At 42.9% G+C, this 22,217-nt stretch overlaps 1 protein-coding gene across 4 annotated transcripts in view; it reads right to left on the bottom strand.

The window, feature by feature from the left end:
* The window catches only part of LOC143484827 (neuron navigator 1-like), a 62,161-nt gene that overhangs the window by 27,238 nt on the left and 12,706 nt on the right, over window positions 1-22,217 (bottom strand). For 2 of the 4 annotated variants that reach the window (XM_076983776.1, XM_076983777.1), the window contains exons 1-3: window positions 14,359-14,591; window positions 7,527-7,653; window positions 5,696-5,975 (exon numbers count right to left, since the gene is read on the bottom strand). In XM_076983776.1, coding sequence (XP_076839891.1) covers window positions 5,696-5,975; window positions 7,527-7,653; window positions 14,359-14,438 — 487 coding nt within the window. In that variant the 5' untranslated portion in view covers window positions 14,439-14,591. Of the gene's footprint in view, window positions 1-5,695; window positions 5,976-7,526; window positions 7,654-14,358; window positions 14,592-16,776; window positions 17,009-22,217 lie in introns of those variants that run through there. The other 2 variants (XM_076983778.1, XM_076983779.1) reach the window with 2 other exon arrangements.

Genomic DNA, 22,217 nt, shown 5'->3' with positions numbered 1-22,217 from the left:
TTGTGTCCTAGTTTACAACCTAGTCCTAGTTCTGTTTCGTTTTTCTGACATTGCTGGCTTTTCAATAACAGACCATTGTAACAACTACGATTTTGGATTTGCCCTCAATAAATGGTGCATCTCTCAGTGTTTGCGCAAGCCTCTTACTTCACAATGTTACAATATCCTTGGGGTTTTTTTTTATTATTATTATTTCCACAATATAGAGGTTGCTAGCTACATTTCCTTTCTCCATCATATTGTGCAAATAAATGTAAACATATATTGAAAATTAAAAAAATATTTTATGAAGCCTGGAGATTAGTTAACCTGTCTCAGCTGTTATGGGTCCGCACACCACCCCCTGATGCCCCACTGTCCATTCCCCCTCCACCAAAAACCACACTGCCCTGGACAGATGGTTTGCCAGATGGGTTTCAGACAGGTCTTTGAGAAAACTAGAATATACATTTGCTTCTTTTTCTTTTTCTTTGCTTCTTTTTCTTTTCATTACTTATTATTTACTGTTTACATTTTATTAAAAGCTTCAAGTGATTATTTCAGGGTTGTCTCTTTTTCCTTCATTTTAATAATTATCATGTTATGATCATGGGGGGGGGTTATTGGAGTATATTTAATTTAATTATTAATAATTTAAGAATTAAGAATGCCTTAGCTTAAAATTGAGTCTAATATTTATCTGTGTGCGTTTTATTTCTGTGATTTCTGAAAAGTATGAGCAGGTTTTTCATCCATGTATATATATTAAAGAATATACTTATTTGACATTACACTATAAATAAAGCTCATATCTTTGTATCAGATCATAAAGATTTGATATATCAGACACATTACAGTGTGTATGTCACGGTACGGCGGCCCCCTACTGGTCGCCCCCGTCTACAGCAGCAGCTTGTCCTGTGGGTGTGGCGTTGTGTTCGTCCCTCAGGTGGGCGGAGCCCGCAATCCGTCTCACCTGAGGGTCGTTTGTTCGTCTATATATGTCTTGTCTTTGTACCAGTTGACTGCTGGTTATTATATCCTTAATTCGGATCAGTTCACGGGTTTTGGTTTGCGCACTTTACATATTAAACCATCCTATTTCCCTGAGACTTGGCGTGATCGCTTCCATTTATTTTCGCTCACCCTGCCCGTCACAGTGTATAGATCACAGATGGTCTATTTGATTTCCAGGTGGACAAATGCTAGTTCTTCTGTTTCTATATTAAGTTTGCTAGGTAAAAAGAAATGTCTTGTTCAAGGGTTACAAAATCAAAATGACCCAAAAGCAATGCAACATTTGTTGTTACCACCCACTCACAAATATACAGATCTTGTTCAGAGGCAGCAGCTGGCTGGGACTTTTGCCAACCACTTCTTCTGTATCACTGCACAGGGCCATCTTCCTTCATCATCAGACTTAATAACCCAGCACTGCCTATAATCTCAGGCTGTTATCATGGAGAACAGACGATTCATGGGGAGAAGTGAAAAGAATTGAAAAGAAAGGAGAATTTGTTTACAATGATCTTTTAAGCATTAACTTGTTTGACTATTAAAATCAGCATTATATAATTACAAGTTGATAGCACGGCCCTCCCGAGCCAATTTTAATTCTAAACAATTATCTACTTTAAATAAAGCCAGGTGAGGTTACTGTTGTTATTACCATTAAATTGTTTCTGTAGTGCTGTCTGTTTGAGGTCATGTCAGAAAATGTCCTGGTGGTGCAATCAGATAAACCGATGTTGATTTACTCATCCATCTACTCCAGTGGAACAACAAACACAGCTCACCCACCCTTCACCAACTACAAACACCTATACTGAAAAAGCTAATGGACTATAAACAATGTAATAAAACAGGAACTATTTATATTTAGTTCCCTCTTGAGTCTTGGTTCTTCCAAGGTTTCCCCCTTAATTCTACCCAGTTATTTCTTGCCACTGTCAGTGCTGGTTTACTAGTGATCTGTGCCCAGATATGTATTAAGCTGCATTGTGATATGTTGTAAAACGCACTACATGAAAAATCCACACAGAATAGGAAATCTTTGTATAGATTACAGAGATGGGAGTGGCTACTTGATTTATGTATTGATGTCACAAAATCCCCATGTGTAAAACATCGTACACTGGTCACTAAAAACAGTAAAACTGCTGCATGAAATATTAATTATTATGTAATTGTCACATTGTGGTGGGGGGGGGGGGGGGGGGGGCCTGCCGGTCGCCCCCGTTTACAGTGGCAGATGTCCTGTTTTTGGTCACGTGATGTTCGTCCTTCAGGTGGGCGGGACCCGTGATCTGTCTCACCTGAGGGTCGTTTGTTCGTCTATATATGTCTTGTCTTTGTACCAGTTGACTGCTGGTTATTATTTCCTTAATCTGGATCTATGTCACTGGTATTTGCGCACTTTCTATTAAACCATCCTCTTTCCCTGAGACTTTTAGTTGCTCACACTGCCCGTCACACTAATATAGAACTATTATGAAACAGGAAATTTGGGTGTGGTCTAAATTTCTCATTCACTTTTCGGTAATCCTACACACATCTATGCAAAATTGTTATTTACCAATACCTTGAGTTTTAGCAGGGTACAATCATGTTGTAGAATTTACCTAAGGTTACCAGAAGTGTTGCTCTTCTGAGAAGGTATGTAAGAAAGTACACAAGTCAGCCCCCCTCAGTCCGTTTACTTGGCACCAACCGAATATTACGGTGAAGAGGAACCTGACGTCAGTCCCCCTCCGTCCGTGTGCGCGCCCCCCACCGAGTCCGACAGCGAGGGCGAGGAGGCAGCCGGCTCTTCCGCCTCTATTTGTTCAGAGGTGACCGTGAGGTCGGAAAAGGGAGACGGGCAGGAGGAGGAGGCTCGTTCTGCTTCAGGAACGAGCAAAATGGTCTGTTCGCCCTCCGTCACCTCCGAGGAGAGAGGCTTGGCGGGGTCAAAGGTCCAACGTGGGGGTACGAGACGCCCCCAGGGGTGCCTCGAGAACCAACTCAGGAGCGGCGACAGGCCAGCCCTCCTGGAGCGCCCAAGGGAACTGCGGGTGCACCCAGGACCAAGCAGGCGGAAGCGCGCTCTCCTGGTGTGTCAAGACCCACTTCACGTGCTGGACAGTCAGCTCCGAGGAGCAGAGTGACTCCACCTCTCATTTTGCCTGCGGTCCTAGGAGGGCTCACACCGCTGATCACGCTTCTACAAATGGGGAGAGCGATTACTTGGTTGCCTGTGCCTGTGTGTGTGTCAGGCTCGATGTTTCTTCCTAATGCCCTTTTCCCTCTTGTGCCCCTTGTGTTTCATGTGCCAGTGTTTGTGATTGTCAACGTGCCTCTGTTTAATGTATTTTCCCCTGTATTCCCAGGAAGGGTGTTTTAGAGCTGTTTGCGGCGGTTCCCACCATCGGGGGAGACGGCTCTCGGGGGCTCGTGAGTCCGGTGGCTCCGGACCTGCCCGTTGGTGTAGGTTCAGGGTAGGGATGCACCGAAATGAAAATTCTTAGCCGAAACCGAAAATGAGAAACCCAAGGCCGAAAGCCGAAAACCGAAACACCGAAATACATTATGCCAATTATTAGTAACATTGGATTTATGGCTAACCTCACTAAAATCAAAGCATTGCTATTCAAAGAATAAATCAACTACAAAATTTGATTTGAAAATATGTATTTAGCACTGACATTACAGTAATGCATATTATAAAATAAAATTAGTGGTGGGCCGTTAACGGCGATAACGCTGACAATGGCCGACCACTAATTAAATTTAACTCGCTTCCAGACCGTTTTTATCTGAGAGGAGAAATATATGTATTTTATACGAGTTAAATTTAATTATAACCGACTGACCTGAAAGATAAATATAAATTCTCTCATAAAAACGTGACGTGAGTTGCAACAACATTAAACAGCTCAGGTAAACACGCTTCTGAGAAATGTCGTCTGCTCAGCAAAACATAACGGGGCTCAATGTGCTCTATTAGCCGACGAAATCCCTACGACAGAGAACGGCAGATCGTCTAAGGCAACGAGTTCCATAATTTTTGGTGTAATGTCCTTTTCCTTGGCGCCATCACTGGAAAACTTTTTTGCTAGCTTTATCCAAATAAACACGTGCAGGCGATTTTTGCTTGCGTCATCACAACACATTGTTTCGGCTGTGTTGTTTCGGTGATGAAAGTATTTCGGCCGAAAACCGAAAATGCTAATTTAAGCCATTTCGGCCGAACCGAATTTTCGGTGCATCCCTAGTTCAGGGCTTTCCCGCTTTGCGGGACGCTCCGGGAGTAGCAAACCCCTGGTGCGGGGTTCTGTCACGGTGACAGCTCCGGACCCCCCATGTGTAAAACATCTTACACTGGGTCCGAGTGCTCCAACCCCTCTGAGTACTGCGGGGAAGAGGCGAGCCCCCCCGAATACTCAGGGTACAGTCCACCTCCGTCTGAATACTCGGAGGGCGGGCCTTACACTGAGGAGGAGGAGGTGAGCCCGCCTGCGTCGGAGCGCTCTGGGGCAACCGTGAGGGAGAAGAGAAGGCTGACGGAGAGCGTTCGTCCTTCCCACTCCGAGGGGAGCGAGATGGACTCCCGGTGCTACACCCCGGAGGAGCCCATGGTATGGAGCCCGGGTGGCTCGGAGGAAGGGATGGAGACGGAGGAACCCTCACCAGCAGCCAGACCAGAGGATCCCTCACCACGTGGAGGTGAAGTCCCCCTGTGGGGTTCGCGGAGGCCAGAGAGCGTGCGTCGGGCCAGGAGACTGGTCGCGTTCCTACCGAGAGGACTGCAGGGGCATCCGCTAGCTGTGCCACTCTCGGCGGAGGGTTTGCGGCAGGGGCGGGAAGGGGAATGCCCACTGCAGCGCCCACAGCTCAGGGAGGATTTTCCCCCCTGGCAGCGCTCTACCAGGCACGAAGCCTGGTTCCGTTTTCATGTGTCCTTGTTCCAGTGTTTGTGTCAGTCCCAGTGTTTCTTCCTAATCTCCTTTTCCCTCTTGTGCCTCTCGTGTCCAATGTGTGTGTTCGTTAATGTGCCTGTGTTGTCTAATGTCTTTTCCCCTGTCTTCCCAGGGAGGGTGTTCTAAGCTGTTCGTGGCGGATTCCCCATCGAGGGCGGTCATCTCCCAGACGCAGGACTGAGGGCTCCGGATCCGCCCATCGGCGTGGGTTCGAGGCATTCAGTTCTGTTGGCACCCCGGGACAGGTAGTGCCCTTGGTGAGGGGCTCTGTCACGGTACAGCCCCTGACCCCTCCCCTTTGGGCGTGTGTTTATGTCGTCTACGTCAAGTCATCTGCGTCTGTGTATCATCGTGGGTGTGGTTGTGCCCGAGTGTGTTAATCAGACACATCTGTGGCTCGTCTCGTCATCACTCGGGGATTATGTGGTCTATTTAATGTGCGTTCGCACAGTGTCCCGTGCTCGTCTTTGTTAGAGTCCTAAACGTGCCTGTTTTGTGTTGATGTTCTACGTGCGCTGACTGCGCTTATTTGTATAATTAAAAGTCACGTTTTTCGTTTGAGACTGGACTCGTGCCTCGTCCTTCTCTCAGCGCCTCAGCGTCACAGATACACTATTTTGTATGATGGACTGATATTTGGAGTAACGTTTTTATGGTCCAAAGTGGGTATTGTTATTTCATACTTTAGTGTACAATTACAAAAACTGCCCACTTTTTCTTTTTGTTCTATGTCTCTGTTTTGCATTAGCAGAACTCACCGCTTGGTACTTTCAGCATGCTCTGCGAGTTATGGGTAACCGGTGCAGTTATGAACAGTGGAGGTTTGTGTTTCTTCTTCAGGCTGGGATGATGATTCAGAGTTTGCAGCTTTGGTACTTCACTTTTAGTCCCATTGGCATCCTTCCACATGCTAGCAGATGCAGTTTTGAGGCTGCCTGTGTCAAAGCTTCTGTCTCCTCTGCACTGGGCACTGACCTCCTCACTGTACCACGCCAGACCACTCTTCACAAGTGAATGCTTTTCAGAATCTGTTCGCCACTAGGGAAAGAGACATAAGGAGAAAGAACCCATCATGAATTAAATGTAATGCAAAAATGATCCTCTACAGCAGTCTTTAAAGCTGACAAAACCCTATGTTTAACAAGTTAAAACATTCATAGAGTGGGAGCACATTACAGGTCTTTAATATTTAAGACTAAGTTACTTGATAAATTAAGCTTATTGCTGGAACATACAGCTTCATAAATGTTTATGCTCATACTGAATTTTTTGTTTATCCAGGATCACACTGATGATCCACTATTTTTAGCCTTCTCTGTTGGTCTATGTCTTGCTGTTGCAAGTTGTGAATTTTTTTAATTATGCCAAAACTGGTCATGTGGTTTTAAATGCATGTTATAACACCACCAACAACCTTTACTTTCTGATACAAAACAATAGGAAAGGTTGTTCATTAGTTTGGCACAGAACACAGCCACTGTTGAATGATAAACTCTAAATATTACAACTGCAGAATAGACCTGTACTAAAGAGTCATTTTAACTTTGTTAATCTCACAAATGTATACAAAGTACCACTTTGGTACTTTGGTACAGCAGATAAAGGACCTCTGAAATGTTTACTTCAATACGATTGTCTACCCCCTCTGCTCTTGGGTCCATGTTAGTCCAAATTTGTGGAGACCCCAGAGGCCGGCAAACAAATGCCCGTGCCCGCACCCTACAGTGCTGATGTGTTCGGTCTCACTAAAGCCACACAACTGCCATCACACCGCAATTGAACTCAAGGAGCAAGGAGTGATTCCTCCATGCTGTAGGGTGTACCCGCTCTCTGAGGAGGAGGAGCAGGACATGGAGCATTACATCAAGAAGGCCTTAGCTCAGGGTTACATCCATCACTCTACCTCGCCTGCCTCTGCCAGTGTTTTCTTCATAAAGAATGGAGAGCTGAAGTCATGCATAGATATACAAATACCTGGTTTTGCCTCATGGCATTGCTACTGCCACGTCCATCTTTCAGGTATTCATTAATGAGGTGCTTCAGGAATTCCTGGGCAAATCAGTCGCTTATTGATGACCTATCGATCTATTCCTGTTCCCAGGACAAACATATGCGGGCGGTACTGAGCACTCTCCTTTGCAATAGGCTCTGAGGCTGACCACGAGGACAGCTCTCTTCCTCGGAGTGTGCTGGTGGCCGGCGATGCACAAGGACATCACATCGCCTTCTGAGTGAAGTGTGCGTTGGTCCTCATACTATGATTAAGCGACTCAATCCAGTCACTTACAGGATCAGCATGCAGGAGCAGCCATGCATTGTCAGCCTTTCAAGTCTCCATGCTGAAGCCTATCCATGAGGGACCTCTGAAAGAGGCTGAGGACACATGCCCACCACCACCACTCCCTCTTATTGACACACCCAACACACCTCCAGCTTGTTTTCTCTCACTGATTTCCCTCAGCATTTAAACCCACAGGTCCAGTCCTCCAGTGCTGCACACTGAGCCTCCATACAAGAGAGTCACTTCTACTTTGTTTAAGCACTTTGCACCTATGTATGTTTGCATGCTAAAAAGAAAAAAAAACTTACCATGAAGGAGTTGGAGCGGGAGTCGTTGGGCAGAGAGTTAAGAGAAGAGTCAGCATTGAATTCCTCTGATCTGAATTTGTCTGAACCATCACTGAAACCACTGCTGGTAGAGCTGCTCTCGTCCCAGCTATGAAGAACATAGAAAGTTCTATCAAATAAGCTTTTTATGCCATAAATCTCCTTTTATTTTAAACGGGAAGAAAACAGTGACTTTTTCCATCCCTAAACATTACAGTCACAAATATAGTGAAAAATCAGTCAACCAATAATATCCAAACAGCAGTTCAATGAACAAAAATGCCCATTGATGAAGGGCTACAAAAGTGTCTGGTAAGAACATAACTACTATAGAGATATGATTAATACTGTAATTATCATCATATCTATCTGCGCCTTACCAAAAATTTAACAGATGCCAGAGGTAAGTATTATATGTGCCTAATTAAAGAATGGTGAGGTATAGCATTTTGGTGTGCCTTCCCAGTTCCCTGACTTCAAATACAAATAGTGTTGTAATTGTGCAAAAAAAGTAGAAAAAATGACACATGATAAACAAGGATAGGAGATATTAACAAACAAAACAATCTCAGGGGTTTGAAACAACTAAACCGGAGGCAGAGGTGGGGACTCGAGTCACATGACTTGGACTCGAGTCAGACTCGAGTCATTAATATTAAGACTTTTGACTTGACTTGAAAAAATATTCAGAGACTTAGACTTGACTTGGACTTTTACACCAATAACTTGGAACTTGAATTGGACTTGAACCTGTTTACTTTGCAAAGACTTGATTTTTTTTTACCCCAAATCTAAATTTTAAAACACATATTAATATTTATAAAGTGCGCCCCATTAATTTCATTTCCGTCCTTCTGACGCATACCAGTCCTCTGCTTTTCCACACTCTGTACGTGTGTGTGTGCATGAGAAATCGGATGTGTGGCGTGAGAGCGTGTGAAGACGGTCAAATGCGTGTGTCTCACGCTCAATGCGTGAGGGTTGGCAACCCTGGGTTCTGTATCTGAACTCGGGGAAGAGAGCCTCTCTCTGTCACCATCATAATATCCAGTTCTATCTCAGCATGGATTGTGTATTTGAAGACATCTACGTCGAGAAAAAAATATATTGACAAAAGTGGAGCGAGTTTTCAGCTATGGGGACATCATTCATCGTGCACAAATGACATACAGACTTTTGGCCAGCAAATGCAATGCAGAATAGTTTACTGAAATGTCTAAAGTTGCAGATTCCTGTTAATTGTTCAGTTCTTATATTTGTTTGTCTTGTGTCACTCACACATGTTCTCCAAGAAACCAGATAAGAGAAGAGAGGGAAAATGCTGTTATGGTTCTTTGTATTGTACTGTGAAAATATCAGCACTTTTTATTTGAACATGGAGTTCTACTTGTGACTTTTTCACAGAATATTTATTTCTGGAAAATTGTAGTTTAAAGTATGAATATTTTTGCAGCTAAGTTTAACAAATTGAACTGTGCAATAAAGAGGTGTAATTTTAATTTTTTTTTATACTTCGTGTTTTCAGTTGCACATGTTTTATCAAGATTTCAGGAGAATACAGATTAAAAAAAGAACGCATGTCTGTTATTTACATTTAAAATATACCTGCAACATTGGTAAAAAAAAAAAAGACTCGAAAGGACTTGAAATTCCAAGTTTCAGACTTGGGACTTGACTTGACTTGAGTGTCTTTGCTTGAGACTTGACTCGGGACTTGAGGTATAAAGACTTGGACTTACTTGAGACTTGAGAACACTGACTTGGTCCCACCTCTGAGGTGTAGACAACAGATGAGACACAGAAAGCTGAGTAAGGGGTATGACTATAAGGAGCCACAAGCTATGTATTTATTTTAGTTGTGTGCATACATTAAATATGAATGCACACAGTTACTACTGTAACCTTTTATGACAAGTCAAAGTTTTCTGAGTTATATTTTTTCCTACCCATAAGTTTTTTGAGACTTAAGGCATTTTTTCCTCTATAGTCTGTTGGAAATACAGCTTGTATTCAGTTGCTTCTACTTAAAGCAGTTTTTCACATGCGTGACTAAGAACAGAGCTATGTTTTGATTTCACATGGTTCAGGATAGTAAAAATTGATTAACAAGTAGCTTCAAAGGAGCTTGGGATACTTGTGCAAATGCAGAACTTTTTAAAAATCCAGGACTCTGTAGTCTGGCCTGACATCCTGCACAGAGTATTATGGGATTACCTGAAATGTGGATAATACACCAAACAAATACTTCAGCAGCAGAGGTGAGCATTCCAGGTTCAGAAAGTAAAATTCCTTCCCAAGTTTTTACTCAAGCTTGATGGATTTTCTAATTAGTGCAAGCCAGGTAAAATGAGTGGAATCAACACAATCCAAGAAGCCTGAGCAAAATCTTGGTTGAGGACTTCTGTTCGGCAGTCTGTTTTTATGTTCCACCTGCAGTATGTTAGATTGGTAGTACAGCCAACCAACAACATTTCAGCAATGTATGCTGTTCAAAAGTAGTCTCTCTATATGTTCCATCCACAGCATTACTAGATTAGTAGAAATGTGAATATGTTGAGTAAAATCAAATCAAACATGATTTGTTTCTGTGCGTGAATGATTAAGCACCTGCATTTAACCCTCTTCACCAAAGAAAAGGAAGAATGTGTTGAACCAACTACCATTTTCATCCAATCTCAAATCACTATTAACAAATCTGCAAATACATTAATAACATGTTTTTATAATATTTATAACAAATTTAAATAGCATTTATTTAAAAAGCAAATAAGATATTTTCACCATGACGTACTTATGGGTTCATTTAAAAAAGCAGTTTACAGGCAAGACTGACTTATGAAAATATGCATGAGTATTCATGACAGACTGGTAGCACAGATGGCCACACTATGAGCCATAAGATCATCTAACTTAGCTTCAGAAAACTGACCGCCCTGGGCCAATAATCTCAAAGTCATTCAGCTCAAATCATACATTCAAGAAATGGGCCTATTCATGCAAACCTGTCAGGAACATGGTATGGAAAAGCACTTTAAAGAAATGAAGATATTCATGACCTTGGGATACAAAGCATCTTCATATTCTGTCAGCTCAGCTAAATCTTGCCTAAGTAAAACCTCAGTGAGCTTCTATACCCAAGAGCTTTCTGTACTATTATACCACAATGCTGTGGTTTTTTTCCCCCAAGTGAGACCTGATTCTCACATCTCAAGTTATTAAAGGTTTCCATTTTTTGTTCCTTGTATGAAGTTTCTATTACACAAGTGGAGAAAGTAGAGATTCTGACCATAAAGTGGTCTCATATTACTTAAAGTAATGTAGCTTGGTATCGCAAAGTGATGCCAGAGCTACTGATGCAAAGCTTAGAAGAAATAAATAATCATTTGTCCTCATTTTAGACTCCACACTCTCTCTGGATGCTCACATAAAGAACTCCACCAAAATAGCCTTTTTCCATCTTAAAAACATCGTCAGACTGCGCCCCTCTCTTACTGACTCAGTGGCGGAGACACTTATACATGCTTTTATTACTTCTAGACTTGACTACTGTAACTCTGTTTTAATTGGGCTCCCTATGAGTAGCCTCAAGAAGTTGCAGTATGTCCAGAATTCGGCAGCTAGACTACTCACGCACACCAGGACATGGGAACACATTACCCCCATATTAAAAGACCTGCACTGGCTTCCGGTCCATTACCGTATTCAGTATAAAATATTGCTTTTGGTTTTTAAATCCCTGCATGGTTTGGCTCCTTGTTACCTTTCTGGCTTACTGTCTACATATACTCCATCACGCTCACTTCGGTCTGCAGATGCTCACCTTCTATCCATACGCACTGCAAAACTCAACACTTATGGTAGAAGAGCATTTAGTGTTGTTGGTCCTAAGTTATGGAACTCTGTCCCCCTCTATCTCTGCACATGTACATCCCTAACTACTTTTAAGAAGCTTTTAAAAACTTATCTTTTTAGTATTGCATTCTTAAATATGTAGGTTCACTTATGTGTATGTGTTTATGTATATGTGTGTATGTGTGTGTCTCTTTTCTCAACTGCTGCTTCTTTCTAATGTTTTTATTTACAGTGGTGTAAAGCACGCCGCTACTGGACTCTAGAGCAGTGGAGATACGTTCTCTGGAGTGACGAATCACGCTTCTCCATCTGGCAATCTGATGGACGAATCTGGGTTTGGTGGTTGCCAGGAGAACAGTACTTATCTGACTGCATTGTGCCAAGTGTAAAGTTTGGTGGAGGGGGCATTATCGTTTATGGTTGTTTTTTCAGGAGCTGGGCTTGGCTCCTTAGTTCCAGTGAAAGGAACTCTGAAGCTCTGAATGCTTCAGCATACCAAGACATTTTGGACAATTCCATGCTCCCAACTTTGTGGGAACAGTTTCGTGTTGACCCCTTCCTCTTCCAGCAAGGTCCATAAAGACATGAATGGCCGAGTCTGGTGTGGATGAACTTGACTGGCCTGCACAGAGTCCTGACCTCAACCCAATAGAACACCTTTGGGATTAATTAGAGCAGAGACTGAGAGCCAGACCTTCTCGTCCATCAGATTGTGACCTCACAAATGCGCTTCTGGAAGAACAGTCAAAAATTCCCATAAACGCACTCCTTTTCCCAGATAAGGTGAAGCTGTTTAAGCTGCAATGGGTGGACCAACATTATATTGAACCCTATGGATTAGGAAGCTTAAGCTCATATTTGAGTCAAGGAAGGTGAGCAAATACTTTTGACAGTATTGTGTAGTTGTGTGTATGTCTGCTTATTTTCCTTAGAAATAACATGGGTGCAACATACTAACATGGTTCTATACAGTTTTCACTTGTATAATGCATTATTGTGTTATTGTTTAACAATTTGAGCACTCCGATTCAGTAAAGTTATGATGGTATGAAAGACATGCCAAATCCTCTGGCCTACATGCTACTTTCTGAGATCTATCTCATTTGTGTATATAGTATAGACGTGGATCAGTTTAATTTTGGAGCGAAAATCCCCACGCCATCGTGCTGCTGAAGTGCAAAGGAACACACCGAACACTTTATTGGCCTCTCACATTCAATAATTTCAACTGCAAATGTTCTTATTTTTGTTACTTATGATGTATAACCAATCACTTGTCATTTTACTGCACTGGTTCCTATACACTGTGTACTGCACCATCCTACTACACATGTGGATTCTACTTTTCATTGCCGTTTCATTCATCACATGTAATGTGAATTTACTGCATGTACACCTATAGACCTATACCTTTGGGTTAGTTCTGCATATGTATGTTTATTCTTTAGAGTATAGTGTGTTTATTACATGTTTAGCAGAGATTCTCCTTAAGTTTCAATGTCTGTCATTTGAGCTGTGCAAATGTGTGCAAAGACTGTGCAAAGACTTAGGTGATTAATGTCTAAAGTTCATCAACCTGGCTGTTCAACAGATGCTGAGCACATGAAAGTTCACAGATTCATTAAATACATCGTTGTAAAACAATTTGTAAAAACAATTTGCTGTCAAAAAAATTAATTTCAATGGGATCACAAGCTGATCATAACAGAAAACACGGATTCTTTGTCAAATAACAACCTTTGTAAATGTTTAGCTAATTACACTATTTAGCTGAGACGTTTGAAATTTGTTCAGACATTTAAATTAGATTTCAGGTTTGTACAGATTTCAGAAGTGATTGCACAGAAAACGGTCTAAATACAGAGAGAGCTTAATCATCGTTTTGTCATCCGCAGCTTGTGAGGGTAACAAAAAAAAAGTTTTAAGCTCCAAGATCAAAATCAGTAAGAGTAATTAGAGCTCTACGACTCATCTGCTCTTTCGCCTGAGGTAAGATTAAATAGATTATTTCAACTATATCACAGTTAGCTCTCGAGTACGGTAATTTGGCAGGTGCACTGAAGAAACCAACGTGAAATAACTTCAGAAGAAGCTGTCTGTAGGCTACAGTAACAGTTATGGTATAATCTTGGACAGTTTAAAAAAATGTCTATCTCCACCTTTTGCCCCCAAAACTTAAGATAGTGAGATACGACCTTGCAGATAACGCTCGCTCTCTGCGAGCTACCCTTGTCTTCATAGTATATTTGTATTTTTGCACTCTGACAATCGTTATCATCAGTGCATGAAATAAAAAAACAATTAATTTAATCGGGTATTTTAGAGAAAAGACGCAGCAAACACAATCGCAGAAAATGTGCTGCACGGTAGTTTACTTGAGTATGCATTCATAAAATAAAGTCCATTACTGTACAACCAATCGCAACAACACTAAAATCAGATTTCATCCTGTGGTAATCTGCGCTTCAACCAACCCACAAATGTTTGTCCTTCGCCACACTCATGAACATACAATAGAAACACTTCCCTCTGAAATAAATCTGCCATTGTCCTACACCGCAGTGCAACCTCCTTCATATTCAACACTTTTGCCTAAGCCGCTTTTTGCATGCACTTTATTCCTCAAACCCGGCACTACATACTTTAAACGAACATAAACGTTAGAAACGTTTGTTTATTCACAGCAAATCAGTTACAGCACTTAAATATCTAATTCTGATATTTAGCTGTTGCTAATTCCTCCTCTTTTGTATAGACATAAACCAAATCAGGTTTACCCCAAATCCCATAGCGAGAGCATCTTCCCTGTAGTTCATTGACAGGCACTGGTATCCTTTCACACCTTGTGTCGCCGCAACATGTTAGATATAAGACATTTTATATCTGCCACTCACATCCAATGTTGCTCCAGTATCGTTTACACGCATTTTACAATTATTTAATAATATTTTACTCACTGTACCTTGAAAGACCGTGCATTGTCTTTTCCACTCTCTGCGCCGGCAGTTGAACCGCTTTCCCGTTGAGGACTCGCCCGCTCATTTTCAACTCAAAGCTTTGTTCCCGTTTTACACACTAAGAACATTTCTCACAATCGTACTGTAATCGCGCAACCGAGCTCACGATTCACGAATACAGCGACAATCCACATTGAAAAGCCGAAGCAGAAGAGATGTGTTAAAAGCAACACCTCCCAGAAACCACCCCTTCCTTTTGATTGGAGTCAGCTATGATGCACAGCGCGCCATCTCTTGCCTACCTAAGTATCTGCAGATTCGTTTAATCACGGGAATTTGAATAATCCAATGCGGTATTTAAATTACATCGGTCAAAATAAAATTGCCCTGGTATCTTTATCAGTTACATTACATTAAATCTAATTCTATAAAATGTTTTGCTAATATGAATATACTATTAATTTGCTAGTATTGATATACTACTTAATTATCTTTAGAAGTAAATCAAGGTAGTTATTGTTGCGACCTAATATATAAAAAATATTTATCTTATGTTTTGTGTTTATTGGAACAACCCATATGCAAAAGTTTAAAAACAATTACATATGTGTCTATGAGTTTTACCCTAATCATGTAAATTCAATATATGTCATTCTAAGTATGCATTACATTTTTGTACTGTGTGACATGTCATGTATACATATAAAATTATTTATAAATAAATATATACATAGACATCTATGTCCTACACACTTATGTAATTCAGATAATTATTATCTGGAAGATAATAAAAAATATGTAAAGGGTGCCAATCCAATTATGAATTGTCCCCACCTATTCACCTGACTGACTGCAGTAGTTTCCAGTATGCGACAAAATCAAAGCATACTAAACTTTTTAGAAGAACAGCTACCGTTATAGCTTTCATTTTAGAGGAGTTTCAATGTTTAACTCAGGCACCACACAGTTATGACTACCAGGGCTAAATACCAGTAGTATTTTGCCTTCAACTTGTTCTTGTCCAATACTGAAATTGAATGTTACTGCAATTTGCTACACATACTGTATGTGAATCTACTAACCTTTTGAAACATATGAAGAAGATAAAGCTTGGGGTAATATTGAATCTTGGCTTTTAGTTGACTTTAGTGTTTTTGCAAAAAAACAATCAAACAAACCCCCCAGCCCCCAAATACACACATGAAATGTAAAATTTCATATATGAATATGATGCATTATTTTTTTTTTTTTTGCAAAAATAATAATGAATATTAATGAGGACAATTACTTCAAACACTAAGTTATTGAAGATACACCTTCTAAACATATCACCAATTCCTATTGTTTAACCCTTCACACAGGTTGACAGGAGGGTACATTACTGTCAATTTAATCTCAGTACACCTGTGCAGTATTGAGTACTCCACGTTGGGATAGAGCTACCTAAAGGCTTTAAAGAGGACTTATTTTATACAAAACTCGCATTCTACACCTCCAGATGCAGGAGGAGGGCCGCCTGCATCATGAAGGACCCCACCCACCCAGCACACCCACTTTTAGTCCCGCTCCCCTCAGGCAGGAGGAGGGCCGCCTGCATCATGAAGGACCCCACCCACCCAGCACACCCACTTTTAGTCCCGCTCCCCTCAGGCAGGAGGAGGTCCGCCTGCATTATGAAGGACCCCACCCACCCAGCACACCCACTTTTAGTCCCGCTCCCCTCAGGCAGGAGGAGGGCCGCCTGCATCATGAAGGACCCCACCCACCCAGCACACCCACTTTTAGTCCCGCTCCCCTCAGGCAGGAGGAGGGCCGCCTGCATCATGAAGGACCCCACCCACCCAGCACACCCACTTTTAGTCCCGCTCCCCTCAGGCAGGAGGAGGGCCGCCTGCATCATGAAGGACCCCACCCACCCAGCACACCCACTTTTAGTCCCGCTCCCCTCAGGCAGGAGGAGGGCCGCCTGCATCATGAAGGACCCCACCCACCCAGCACACTCACTGTTTGTCCCGCTCCCCTCAGGCAGGAGGCTGCGGAGCTTTAAGTGCAGAACTTCCCGTCTGAGGAACAGCTTCATTCTTGAAGCTGTTAGACTCAAACTCTAAATGAGAACCAGCACTCAGTTGGTCTCTCTGACAATCTGCACTTTACACAAGGACACTTTACCCACAGTCACTTAAAAAAAAACTTTAACAGTACTCAGATTTATTTATTTATTACAGATTTATTTTTATTCCACTTATTCTATTTAATTTTTATTTTATTTATTTCTTTTTATTCTATTCTATTTTTATTATATTGCTGCTATTGGGGTAAAAACTGGGACCTTGGGTTCTAAATTTCGTTCCACCTCATGTACCACATGTGATGTGAATGACAATAAAGTCTCCTTGAATCCTTGAATATTTTCATGCGCTTACCTGGCTTAGTGCATGATGCCCGGGTCTCAGTCTATGTGAAGCAGCTCTACCCAGCACAAGGCTGGTGCATCACTGGAGATGGAGGTTATCCCTGTCTGGCTTCACCCATCTACCTCATGACTCCATTTAGAGAGCCAGTACAGAATGCAGTGCAGTCCAGGTACAACAGACACCTATCCAAGGCCAGGTCTGTGGTGGAGAGGGCATTTGGGATGATGAAGACCTGATGGCGATCAATCTTTTTAAAGTCTGCTGATGTGAAAGAGGGGTCATAAAAGGTCCTTTACAGTAAATCATGATTTAAGCACTATAAATGACAAAATATTGTCTGTCAGTAATGTAATATAAAATCTTACCTTGTAATTAATTACAAGGTTTTTTATTTTTAGTTGTGACGGGCAGGGGTGAGCAACTAAAAGGAAGCGATCACGCCAAGTCTCAGGGAAAAAGGATGGTTTAATAGAAAGTGTGCAAACCAAAACCCGTGCAAAAGATCCAAATTAAGGATATAATGACCAGCGGTCAACTGGTACAAAGACAAGACATATATAGGCAAACAAACGACCCTCAGGTGAGATGGATCACGAGCTCCGCCCACCTGAGGGACGCACATGACGTCACCAAACAACAACAACAACAGCCGCTGTGGACGGAGGCGGCCGGTAGGGGGCCGCCTCACCGTGACAGACCCCCCCACCAAGCCGCACTCCCCTCCACTGGGTGTGTGGCACACAGCGGCTGCACACAAAACACGAAGGGGCAGGAAGGCAGAGACAGGCAGGAACACACCTCCTGCAGTCCGGGAGCTGGAACATAAAACACACAACATTACACAGCTCACCTCCCCGGGCGGGACTCTGGACCGACCGGGCCGTTAACAACACAAAACCACGCCCCAGTCGGTCACAGGGCCCTCACGCCCTAACCGGCCTTCAGCCAGTGAGCCCCACAGGTGTGAGGATGAGGGGCTACGGCTCCTCTCTCGTCCCTCGTGTGTGTGTGTGCGTGCAGGCTATCTCTCCAAGGCGTGGCTACTTCATCTCCTGGACCTACCTCCTCCCAGAGCTGACCCCTGCCTTCTGCTAGGGGTCACCCCAGCCTCCTGGGGAACCAACCCCTCCCGGGGCCTCTCATCGCAAGGTGGACTCCTCCACCCAACCCAGGAGCGCCAGAGACCGAGGCCCAGAGCACCCCCGACGCGGGCTAGGGAGCAGCCCCAAGGACCTCCTGGTCACCCCAGGCAGGAGGAAGGATCTCCTTCCTCAGCAGGAGCTTTTCAGACCGGAGCCCCATGGTCCCCAAACATCCGGGGGCCCCAGCCCCCTAGGGAGGGGCTCTTCATGACCGGGCTCCGGTCACCCCACAACACAAGGGGGCTCCTGCCAGGTGGAGATCCCCACAAGGTCCAGGAACACCGCCAAGGAGAAGCACCTGCACAGAGAAGAGAACACACACACACAACACAAACGCGCCCTACCCTATTCAGGGCCTCCCTCGGGAGCGACGCCCTCCGTGCCACACCCCCTGGCACGGGACCACAGCCGGTCCCCCCCCAAACACACATTCAAGGGGAGGAGCATGCGTGGAATTACACGCAAACACTTGACAACACGCTAGGACACAACACACACGTAAAGACTAGACAAACAAAACTGTGTACAAACAACGAACGGAACGGGATCCATACGTGCACGCTCGATAGACAATGACGCGCCGCTCAGGTTCGCAGTCGCTCCCCCACATTAAACACAAGACGACGGGGGAGCGAGGCGACAGTGATGAGCGGTACCCGCGTCACACATGAAACATTCAACACAAACACAAACGAGCGACGCACACTGACCAACATTACCATTCATACGTACACACTGACACCACACAAGATGAAGAGCATACCCAGGGAGACTGCCCTGGTCCTCGCCGTGCCACACACACAACACGGGCACGGCAGAGCTCTTCAAACAAACAGACAACAAACACGAAGAGTTTTTCCCAGGGCAGACAGCCCTGGTCCTCGCCGTGCCACAAACACAACGCAAAAGCACGGCGGAACTCATCACAAAACACCACGCAGACAAACACTTACCACGAGACATGACCACGAACGAAGGAGAAAGATAAAGAGACTCGGCGGCTTCCGAAGGGTGGCTGGTCATTCTGTGCCGGGCAGGGGTGAGCAACGAAAAGGAAGCGATCACGCCAAGTCTCAGGGAAAAAGGATGGTTTAATAGAAAGTGTGCAAACCAAAACCCGTGCAAAAGATCCAAATTAATGATATAATGACCAGTGGTCAACTGGTACAAAGACAAGACATATATAGGCAAACAAACGACCCTCAGGTGAGACAGATCACGGGCTCCGCCCACCTGAGGGACGCACATGACGTCACCAAACAACAACAACAACAGCCGCTGTGGACGGAGGCGGCCGGTAGGGGGCCGCCTCACCGTGACATTAGTCTTGCCTTAATCTTATTATCTGTGCTAACCCCTGTTTTTGGGGCATTCAACTACTACATGTAACAATAATCTAAAATTAAATAAAAAATAATAATGCACATGTAAGCACAGATGGTCTTTAACATCACTCCTGTTTTTATTTTTATAAGTTTTTGATAAAACGTGAGCATACTCATCAAAACACATACATAAATATATTTGTTGTACACAAAAGTCTGTATTTATACATTTATGTACAGAATAAGCCATGCATAAAAACATTATGTCTTAACACTGTATGTGTTTTGTGAGAATACAACTTCAAAATCTACAACTTATGCATAAGACTAGAATTTTTACGGATATGACCTCTATGGAGCTTTTTCAGTGTCACCAGAACCTGAACCTGAAACCATTATTACTTGAAAATTGACTGTGAAATTCATTCAGGTATGCAACATTTCAAGTTAAAATTCAGGTTCAGATCGAAATTAAGGTTCAGGTCAAAATTCAGGTTGGGAATGCATCCGGGATACTTAGGATGAACAAACAAACTCAGAGCTAATCGAACTGCATCTGGCCAATCACAAAACATCTCAAAGGTCATTGGGAGGCGCATCTTTCTGCTAAAGTTCCTATAAGGGTGCGGTCCCTGTTTGGCGTGTAAGTAGCACGTAAGCAGCAGTTCTTCCTGGCCACACTAAGTACCACGATTATGTGGCAGCTGCCACAAGGTGCCATTTCTGGGTGGCACAGTGGTCACTTTCGTGCTGCTTACATGCTACTTATATTTTACACATGTGTATTGAGGCTTACATGTTCCCTAACCACCAGACCATGACTGCGTAAGAGCTTGGTCTCATGTTCCTGTCTTCAAATGTCCAACTCCAGTTCTTTAAGTTTGATTGTCAGTACCTGATCATGTTCCGCAGCACGGAAACCACTTGTACCTAACCCTGTCTTACCTTCAGTAGTCGGAATGCTGGCAGGTTCTGGATCCTGCGGTTTCTCAGGAACAACCGCAGAGGAACGAACTCGAGGCGGAAGCACTCCATCTTTCACCAACCATGCCTCTAATGCACTCTTAGTCTCCCGTTTTGGAGCTGAGCGCAATACCTCCACGCTATAAAAATCCACTACCAATAATAGGTCAACCTTACGGCATCTGTCAATCTGCTTCTATGAGGAATACACGTTAAAGACGGCCAAATCAAAGATAACAGACATAATTGCACACAAGCACTAATGCCAATGGAGCCAATCTGCAACTCACATCCCCACCACACAGAGAAAAAAAAACCAGCCAAACCCAGAACACAGCAACAACAACCCAAAACGGAGAGCCAAAAAAACCAAATTAAGAAGAGAGAGGAAGAAATCTGTTACGCCCCTTGTCTAGGTAAAGGCCACAACATGAGTGTATGTATATAATCTGTACAAATATGGATAATGGAAGAAATCTGTTACGTCCCTTGTCTAGATAAAGGCCACAACATGAGTGTATGTATATAATCTGTACAAATATGGATAATGGAAGAAATCTGTTACATCCCTTGTCTAGGTAAAGGCCACAACATGAGTGTATGTATATAATCTGTACAAATATGGATAATGGAAGAAATCTGTTACGTCCCTTGTCTAGGTAAAGGCCACAACATGAGTGTATGTATATAATCTGTACAAATATGGATAATGGAAGAAATGCAAAGGCATCCAGGACCAAGTTATCTGATTTATGAAATAATTAACTTTACTGGTACAATTACACTTGCAATCGTCAAGAGTGACAAGGCCAAAGTAACAAACAACCCACCCCCCCCCCCCCCTAGAAAAACAATATAACTAATCCTAAAACAAAAGTACAATGCTTACCTACACTGAAATCAAACATACACAAACCCACAAAACAAAAGGCACCACCCAGTGTCTAAGCACAAATTTACAGCTTCTCCCACAGGGCTCACACAACACTAACAGCATTCTAACAAGAAAGACAACACACAAAGACACAAGAGAATCACAAAGTTATACAAATCCACATGAGCTAGCACACAATGTAGAGGGTGTATCAAAACAGCACAATACAAAAAAGAAGTCTGCTCATCTCAGGAACATGTGTTTGAGATTTGATTTGTGAAAGGTTGAAATAATGTGAAATTGACACAAACATAATATTTGAATTATAGTGGCATATAAGAGGCATACTGATTATTCAAAATAGCTGATTTTTTTGAAATAGTTTTGTCTTTTGAAAAACTGCCACTAGGTAAAGACATGGTTACATAAATGTATACAAAAAAAATCCTCAGCTACTTGAAATAGAATAATATTCTTGAGCAATTTTAACTTATCAAGATGGTACTTTTTGCAGTGTGCCTCTTCCAAAAACACAACAGCCATAACCAGTAAACAAAAAGAGGAAATTTAGGAAATCTCACTGCAGATAGTAACATTTTCATTAGTCAAAATAGCTCTGATTTTTTTTTACCTTATTTGAAATAGTTTTTGTCTTTTAAAAAACTGCCACTATATGTGCCACTATATCCCATATGTGCAACACGCTCATATATGTACCCACACATACACACCCATCCACCACTGAGGCAGTCCTACCCCAAGGGGAGACCAGGGTTTTTTCTTCTCCATCTGAGTCAATGGATCTACACAGATCACCGCCACCAGAGGTCACAATCACCGGAATTTTAGTAATCAGCTGTTTTCTGCTGATTGAAACCAGTACTAAAGCCCGTCCTCCCCAGCCGTACTTCGCGAAGTATTGCCATCTCTTTACGAGTGACTTCTGAGCGTATTCATAATGAAGTCTCTGATTGTCTTTTTGGTACTTGATCTTGCTCTGGTTTTGTCTTCTGCCCCTGTCTAGCCCTCCGGTACTTCTGCCTGACCTCACCCGTGTCCTCGGACCTGGCTGCTGGTGTCCTGTCTTCCCGTGGCCTGTGTCTCTCTTCGTTATTCCCCTTTTTGTGTATTTTTGTCCTCCTTGAA

Source organism: Brachyhypopomus gauderio, chromosome 21 (genome assembly GCF_052324685.1).
Source record: "Brachyhypopomus gauderio isolate BG-103 chromosome 21, BGAUD_0.2, whole genome shotgun sequence".
NCBI lineage: Eukaryota > Metazoa > Chordata > Actinopteri > Gymnotiformes > Hypopomidae > Brachyhypopomus > Brachyhypopomus gauderio.
Note: the sequence above shows the minus strand (reverse complement) of the source record. Positions and strands in the feature narration are given on the sequence as shown.